The sequence below is a fragment of the Solanum tuberosum genome, unplaced genomic scaffold (genome assembly GCF_000226075.1).
Source record: "Solanum tuberosum cultivar DM 1-3 516 R44 unplaced genomic scaffold, SolTub_3.0 scf00202, whole genome shotgun sequence".
NCBI lineage: Eukaryota > Viridiplantae > Streptophyta > Magnoliopsida > Solanales > Solanaceae > Solanum > Solanum tuberosum.
Genome location: NW_006239128.1, coordinates 130,051 through 138,701, shown reverse-complemented (window position 1 = coordinate 138,701; position 8,651 = coordinate 130,051). Strand labels below are relative to the sequence as shown.

General features: G+C 35.7%; 2 protein-coding genes across 2 annotated transcripts; both read right to left on the bottom strand.

Moving 5' to 3' along the window:
• Positions 1–915: 915 nt before the first annotated feature.
• LOC102584762 (non-classical arabinogalactan protein 30-like) lies at positions 916–1,419 on the bottom strand. Its single transcript, XM_006355683.1, has one exon. The coding sequence runs from the start codon at positions 1,417–1,419 to the stop codon at positions 916–918; it is 504 nt and encodes a 167-aa protein (XP_006355745.1).
• Positions 1,420–2,860: 1,441 nt separating this feature from the next.
• On the bottom strand, positions 2,861–8,598 carry LOC102581117 (probable methyltransferase PMT23). Its single transcript, XM_006355585.2, has 8 exons — positions 7,995–8,598; positions 6,179–6,328; positions 4,804–5,074; positions 4,617–4,727; positions 4,194–4,368; positions 3,839–4,093; positions 3,546–3,740; positions 2,861–3,245 (listed from the first exon to the last, which is right to left on the bottom strand). The coding sequence occupies exons 1-8, from the start codon at positions 8,475–8,477 to the stop codon at positions 3,044–3,046; spliced, it is 1,842 nt and encodes a 613-aa protein (XP_006355647.1). The 5' UTR covers positions 8,478–8,598; the 3' UTR covers positions 2,861–3,043.
• Positions 8,599–8,651: the final 53 nt, after the last annotated feature.

The window sequence follows — 8,651 nt, the reverse complement described above, 5'->3', positions numbered from 1 at the left end:
TAGAGAAACTCCCACAGTAGAAATTGCATGGTTCCTCAAAGGGTTCTGCTTAGTATGAATGGGGGTATGGGACTTCATTCATACATTGCACAAGTAGACTTTGAGAGGGAACGTGCTATATTTTTATGATGCAGACGCAGGTACCCAGGATCAGCATCCAGCACGCCGTTGATCCAGTTGAGCACTCCAGAGTCAGTGGTGAGCCTCATTGCATTCCGGAGGACTCTGTTATTTCGTTTTCCTAGTTTTGCTTTATTAGGATGTTGCGGGGTCTGTCCCAACATCCATCTCAGTATTTTAGAGGCTTCATAGACAGTCAGTCAGTTAGTATTGAGTCTCTCATCTATGTATATATATAAATATTCTATTTTGAGACACGAGTTGCCTCTTTGGCTAGATTTTATCAGTTAGGTTGTTTTATGACCTTTCATTGCATGGAGTTATTCTGTTGAGTTAGGTTTCCGCTGAGTTAAGAAAGCCAGGTCAAGGGTTCGCTTGGGGCCAGCAATGGTCTTCGAGTGCTGGTCCCACCCAGGGTGTAGGCTCGGGGAGTGACATATACCTTTAACATTAAAGTAGTAGTTCTTTAATATTACTAAATTCTTAATGAATGTGAGATTTATTATTATACCTTGTATTTATTGTTCTTCTCAATGAATGTGGAAAAAGCTAAGGTTGGCACATCGGACAAAAGTCATAAGAACAAATATCATACAGTTGAGGTTTTAGGTATACAGGACAAAATTATAGCACTAGAGACTCTTGTAAAAAATTATCGGACCATTGAAAAGTTATCAAAACCATAACAAACTTAATTAGAACAGTTGTTGTATTAAGCATCCTGCATTTGCAGAGTTAAGGCTACAACCAAAAGAAAAGAATGTGATATATGACGATTGATTCCACGGCACCAACTTATTTTGGAGGGCAGTCTGTTGGTCGAAAAGCCAAAGGACCAGCAGTATAAATTACAGCTTTATAATCACTTCTATCAATAACTTTATCATCAAATCTTAGTGGTGCACCATTGATTCCATAATTAATATTACTAAAAACATTGCATTTTTCTTGAGGAGAATTGACCAATTTCACATGACAAGATTGAAGTGGATGATCAAGATAAGAATGTCCCATTTTATAACCTTGCAACTCTGCATAAAAATAACCATATTCATTTGTCTCAAATGCCTTGTAAAAATTCACTCTTTTCTGGTAGTTTTTGCATATGACACTAATTTTAGCAGATGCAATTGGCTTTGCCCCTAATAATGACCATGATCCATAAGTATCACAACTTTGACAGTACACCATGCCTTCAATCACCACAGTCGTCTCAACGGGCTGGGCCGGGCCATGACCATACCCGAATGCTAGAAGGAGTGACGATACGAATACGATAACTTGGATTTTAATAGCCATATCTTGTGTGAAATTAATTTCTTGATGATGTTAATGACATTTGAAATGATTATTCCTATGTATATATAGTTGTTATTGCTATGGAATTTTGACATTTTTTGTTGATTAATAACGTGAAGGCCACTATTGGGTTTGTTAGAGTTGAAGGCCCATATATCCTTAGATTGATTAACGTGATGACCATTTTCTCAAGTTTATAATCACATTGATATAAATATAGTTGAAGGAGTTGACTTATCTGTTTATTAATAACGAATAGGAATTAGATAGCGCCGAGACAAATTTAGGATTTAAACTCGTATTTTCAAAATTATGTGTTCAGACCTATTTATTAAAATTTCAGTGCATTATTACGTATAAATCAATACTTCATATCAAAATTACTGGATTCATATTAATTCAATATCACAACACACCATTCGCCCCGGATGGTTAGAGATTGTTATTTACATTATTGGTGTAGTTTAACATGTGATAGTAGATAGTTATTATTTTTATCAGATTATCAATTAATATTTATCAAGAAAAATAACAAATTACTTGATTAATAATTATTTTGTACATCAATGTCAATGCACAAAACTTTAAGTTTTCTATAAATATAACCGGCCAAAGAACTATGCCAAACGCCCATTTTCTCCTTTGAATTCAACTAATTCGCGAGAAGCCTAAATTAATGTTATCAGTGTAATTAAACATGTTATGATAAGTTATTTAATTGTTATTAGATGAATATATGTTACCACTATATACTTATTAAATAAAGTTACATATAAGTATATTTATCTGACGTGATTATGTAAATATTTTTTTACGACATGAATACATAAAACTTAAATTACCTTTCGACTTCTATGATGATGTTTGATGCATGCATGGACCCTTAGGAAAAGTCTTAAGTATATTTATACATGCGTAACACTTCGACAATGGGGCAAATAAAGTAAATGGTAGATTAGATTGGTCAATTTACTAAATTTTTTTAAATGAAAAGTCCATGATGACAAATTGAATATTTAGTCTATTTGTATAGTTCTATTATTATAAAAATATAGGAGTATGACTGATTTGTTTAATAAAATAGAGAAGAATTTGTCGATACAAGAAAAAATAAATTAATCAAATTGCTTGCTTTCCAATGGATTGATCTTAATAGAGCAAAACATACCTTTTGAGATATTATGATACAAAAAAAATTAGGTCTTCGGGAGTAAAATTTAAAGACCAGAACAAAATAGGGCAAATGTGTTCACGACAATGGTTATTTTACAATTTCAAGTGTGGAAAAGTGACTATTTGTAAATTTTACCCCTATAAACTGCGAAAATCGAGTTTCTGAAAGGTTTTGCACAAACTAAATTCGAATATCTCAAAAAACAAACACTAACTTCTTCTTTTGAAAAAAATAAATAAAAGCAACTCAAACAGATAGAGGATGCAAACTCAACTTGTGCATATTTTCAAACAAACACTTGTAAAAAAGAATGAATTCTAGTGATACATAAGAACAAAATTTGCTTCAATTGGAGAACTAAGTTCATTTTTTCTTCTTTTGTAGGCATAAAAGAGAGAAATAAGTGTAATATATATAAATAAATATACAAGGAAAAAGAGGCTGTGAATTTCACTTTCTGACTTTGTCATGTGGACGCCAAAAGCCTTTTTTAGCAACAAGAAACTGTTCTTGCTGCAGATTTACTGACCAATGAAGTGATTGAAGAATTGAGCTAAGCTTGTTAAGCATTGGCATTGTGTCTTGAACTAAAACATATCCACCTGGTCTCACTATTCTATCCATCTCCACAACTACTTCCACCACGTCGCATCTGCGAAAACAGACAGACAAAAAAGTTCGTCTCGTGAGAAAATATAGGATACAAATGAAACCACAGTAGCTACGACTACTCGACTAGGGTTATGGTGGGATGGATAGGATCCCTCCATTCTTAACCAAAAGTCTCAAGTTTAGGCTCTAAGAATGAAAAAAGTTCTGTTAAGCAGCAGTTCCACCCTTTAATTCGCCATACATGGCGTGAATCTGGATTAGTCAATAACCCAAAAAGGGTACTGAATACTAGGTAAGAAACCACAATGAACAAATTAATCTGAGAAAGTAGGTATTGAACCTTTGAGTTAAATTTCCGAAGTGGAAGCTGGAATGTAGAAGATCATATGTCCGAGGATAGGTATTGAAGGACTCGCACCAGTCGTGGTATATACCAATCAGCCCTCTGTCAAAGATAATGGAGAGAGTATCTGGCTCACTGATGGGAACGACATTCATTACCCAGAGGGGTCGATCAATGATTGCCGAGGCAAACCTGTAAATGTAATTACCATGGAAAGTCACCAAGTTAGGTCAACAGAGAAAATAAAGTTTGAATGACAATGCGCGTCTCCACTGTAGTTTCTCTCTTACCCTCCATAACCAGCATTCATGTCCATCACGTTCCTCACACTTGACCAATTAATAGAAAGGCCTCCAAGGTAAACATCTGAGACCAACGCTGCCCAGTGTTTTGTGTCCTCATCAAAAATATCTTCATTATCTGTTTTTTGGGATAAGCGTTCAGGTTTATTGTTGAGCCTCTGGGGCCAGGGTGCAGGCCACTCATATGTATTGCCACTGCTGCTCGTGGGGAGTGGTACAAGGCAGCTGTCCAGAGACGCATACCTGCTCGTATGATATAAAAGAGATGATTGGAGCGGAATGATGACAATGTGATGAAGTCAAGGATACAATGATAAAGACCATCAAGGTGTATTGAGCATACCATGAACTATTTGATCTATTGTTCTGGTCACATAGAGGTGGATTATTTTCTCTGCGGTTCTCATAGCAGGATGAAGAAACCGGCTTTTGATATATAACAAGCCCGACACCAGCTGAGTCAAAAAAGGTCTTCTTCACCACCTTCCAGCATATTGCTTCAGTTAGTGCAACCATAGCTGCAAATGGAAAGAAAGTAAAGTGCCACTTAGAGATAATGAATAACTCACTTCAAGAAGCTTCACTTTTAAGCTCTGTATTTTCTTGGTCTTCACAGAGTTTGTAGAATAAAATTCAGTGATCGCAAACAGAACAAAGGTACAAAATTCCAGTACTATGCCTAATCAGCATTCAGATTGAAGCTGATCATTAAGTAAAAACTTATAAGAATTTCAATTCGGAGAACTGAGTATCCACAAGTAAAAACCTTTCCAGACTTTCTTATCTCTTTCGTCATCTCGATAAACGGGCGTTGCTGACCATACGAAAAACCCTCCAGGCCTAAGTATCCTGTTAAGTTCCATCAATGGTTTCCCTCCTGCAATTTCAGATTGAATTACCGAGTTTAAAACAGTATATATGATGATGTTGGAAATTTGAAAATAGTGAACTACCATCTCCATCCCAATGAACCCTGCATCTTGCACAATGAATCATATCATATGCATTATCTGGAAATGCCAGCTTTTGAGTTCCAATGACTGAGAGAGTAGCAGGAATTCCACGCTCGAGTGCAAACTGTATCTGAGCCTCATGTTCATCCTTTGGTGCAAGTGACACGGTAATGACATTTTTATCCAGCAAATACCCACCAAAGCTAGCAACACCGCAGCCAACATCTAAAATGACCCTTATATGCTTTCCCCAGTCAATTTCTGGAAAAGTCTGAATGAAAAAGTAAGAAACATCTCAGCTTAAAAATACAATCAGTACCAGTAGGGCTCCAGGGATCATCCCAAATTCCCAACATAATGACTGCAGAACAAATGAAAGATGACGAAATAACCTCTCCCCTACGAAAGCAATTGAAAGAAGAAAAGAAAGGACAATGTTAAAGAACAATGGAAATTAACGAAATAGTACTACTGCTTCTTCCAGTATACTTGCTGCACACTTAAGAAGCCCAAGACCTCACCTCAAAGAATTTCAATTTCAAATTACTCTTTTCTTAGCCACTAATCCCTAAGCAGGCAACATAAAAAAACGTGAATGAAAATGAAAATAATAAGGTGTTAGTGCGTGTAGCCGTGTACGAATATCTTATAAAACAAATTCAACATGATCAGATAACTTGGAGAATACGCATTTAAATTGATTATGGGTCGTATCACTTTCTTTATGTAATAATTAATGCTACAAATTTCTCTATCAGATATCTTGAGAAATTCTATGCCCATTGGCCTAGTATGGAATAACTGTGTATGAACATGTATAACCCTTGGCTTCTATCTAAAAGCCTTTGGCTTTTGATTACATAAAAGTAACTTTTTTCTTATAGAATGGTTACTTGAAAATCACAGAGAAGTATCAATTATAATCTAAATTATCATATCAAGGATTCACCTGCATTTTATTTTACAGTACAACTGGTCGAAGGAGCAAGGAGTTTGAAGCTTCTTTGAGTCATGTGTAAAGGTTCATATGAAAAACTCATGACATGCAATATGATGTTCATCAAAGTTGACCAGTCCTAACTTCGTCACTAGAAAATGGATTTATACTGATAATCTATCCCTTTGAAATGGTCACAGAACAATTTATAGAGACAAAAAAAAAACGTTATGCATCAAAAGTGGTCACGGCATCCAAACAGTAGCATTTCACAAATGTATGGCCAGAATTACAATTTTATTCAATTGACAAAAGCAACGAACTTGGAAAAGTATGAAATCCAACAAAGTTTAACAGCAGTCCAAACATATATTGTATAATAAAATAATGTAGCTTGATGTGATTAAGGACAACATGAATGTAAAGTAGAGACACTACCTTTTCAATTGACTCGATATAGTTAGTCACTCCATCCTTGAACTGTGTTCCACCACCAGGAAAAACAAGATAATCACCAGATTTGACCACCCAATTCTGGTCCTTCTTATATTCGACAAGCTTAGGATGAGGAACGCTGTTATACCATATCTATCCAAAGTTAAAATAAACAAAGAATCAGTTACTGCAAAGGTATATTTTGACAAGTCGAGCAAAATATATGAGTAAATTGAACATGATGCTTTTTGGATAAACTCCACATCAAATTCATCAGAGAATTGCAACATGTAAATCGATAAGTATTTGAACCTATAATGCCCAGAAGTCAAAGTGAAATGACGGGAAACTTGTAGGTTACAATAAGCCATGAGAGTACATTTGAAGCCAATAAGGCGCTTCACTACCAAAGATTTTACTGGCAAACTATATTTGCCCATCAGATATTGCACAAATTTATAATCGCTGTCACCCAATGAATAGTAGAATGGTTGTTCTAAAACACTATGGTACCTGTGAGCACTCTGAATAGTTGATAAAATGGTCCCAGCCATGTTCATGCCTTTCTGATAGTCTCATTTCACAAGAGAAAAAATAGGGAAAAATATTGCTTTTTGGACGATTAAAAATAACTGCAACTGATGATCCATTCACGGACCATGTTATCCATCCACTAAATGGATGCAGAACAATTTATGCAGCCATGAATGTCCAATCTTTTTCTCTATAAATGTGCAGGTAAGGAAAGACTAATACAGCAACAGCTGCCTAGAAGTAAAATAATGCTTTTGACAATCAGAGTGCTAACACTAACAAGAGCACTAGTGCAGGGAGGTATCCAGGGGAGGGGTGTGGTTTCACATGCATCCATATTCCATACTACTTAAATATAGATGTGCAAGCCTAAGCTTAAACCTTAAAGTGTCATATGGTGAAATGGTTGTTGAGTGGACCTGTACGATTGAGTTTGAAGGTTCAATTCGGGTTTATCTTGTGTTTTAAGTACGTATTTTCTTCTATTTCTCATCTTTATACTTGGCTTATTCTTTCAAATCCAAATCAAACATATTGAAATATCTGTTCTCCTTTTGTAATCATAAAACTTTATATAATTAAATTAAATGTTTATATTAAATCTAGTAGCAGCGGAGGATGTAGCATATAGACAACGGTTCAACTAAAGCCAACATTTCAACATGGAATATACATATATATGTGAAAAATCACTAAAAAATGTCTTTTTTTTAAAAAATAAACCTATAATTTCATAAGTGTAATAGGTTCAACAGTAAGAACGTAATGGTTGAACCCATCAAATTTAAATTGTGGATCCGCCTATCATGATATTGCACCCATCTTCTTGAAATCCTAGGTTCTCCCCTACTCTCGGGTATCACCACCAAAATTAAAGCACTAGTAACAGGACAGTCAGTCCTTAGCGAAAGCTAAACTTCTCACATCTCTATATACAACCCGTACTATACCTGAACTAACAGCTATAACCACTATAAGATCCAGCTCCCACTGAACTAACAATTGCTTTTTCTTATAACACTGGTGTCCAAGCCAGCTTGCACGGAGGTAACAGGTAATAGGTTGCCTTTTGGCATTACTGAACTAACAATTGCTTTTTCTTATAACAGTGGTGTCCAGGCCAGCTTGTGCGCAGCTCACTAATGCCACGACGCTACCTGTTACCTCCCACAAGCACAAATACCGAGTAACTCTATCAAAAAGGAAATAAAAACAGTATACCATGCCACAGTTAAAACAAAATTAGAAAACAAATCTTACCACCAAAAAAACCTATCAATCTCACCATGTCCCTACTCTTAGGCCATGGAACTGGCAGTTTATACCCATCAGGCAGTGGAATTAAACACCTAGGACTTGGGTCAGGACAATGCCTCTCTCTATGCTCCATATGCCTCCTCGATTTCAGCGCTTTTATAGCCTCCGAATTATCAAGACAAGGTATATAATCAACTGCAACTGCACCTTTACACAGCTTCCAATCAAAATTCTCCACACCCAATTCATCGTTTTTCGTATCGTTCAATCCAAAATCCTCAGATGGGTTTGAATCCTTAGTGATTGGATTCAATTGGGTTTGTGAAATTATCGGATTTGAAGAAATGGGTGTCTCAGAATGGTGCTGAGAAATGTCGGTGGCTATGAAAACAGGGGATTTTTGTGAGTTTGATATGAGGATGAAAGTGACGAAGATTAGTAAAAGGAAAAAGGAGAACAAAAATGGGATTTTGCGTTCTTTGAAGAGGTTTTTCATTGATGATATGGCCATTTTTCTGGGTTCTTGGGAGAGATCAGAGAACAATAATGGAGATTTTTGTAGTGAGATCTGTCGAGAAAACAGAGGTGAAAGAAGTATCTATCAGTCAAAAAATTGATTTAAAAAAATAGTACTACTCCATTACTAATGTTTTTGAATTATAGTTTAAAAAAAAAAGGTGTGAAC

Bases quoted from the DNA above. Each gene is read 5' to 3' on its own strand.
- LOC102584762 (XM_006355683.1), bottom strand. From the start codon at position 1,419: ATGGCTATTAAAATCCAAGTTATCGTATTCGTATCGTCACTCCTTCTA.
- LOC102581117 (XM_006355585.2), bottom strand. From the start codon at position 8,477: ATGGCCATATCATCAATGAAAAACCTCTTCAAAGAACGCAAAATCCCA. The intron at 4,728-4,803 runs GTAGTTCACTAT...CTGAAATTGCAG, and splicing joins GGTTCATTGGGATGGAGATG to GAGGGAAACCATTGATGGAA. The intron at 3,246-3,545 runs GTTCAATACCTA...CTGTTTTCGCAG, and splicing joins TTCGGAAATTTAACTCAAAG to ATGCGACGTGGTGGAAGTAG.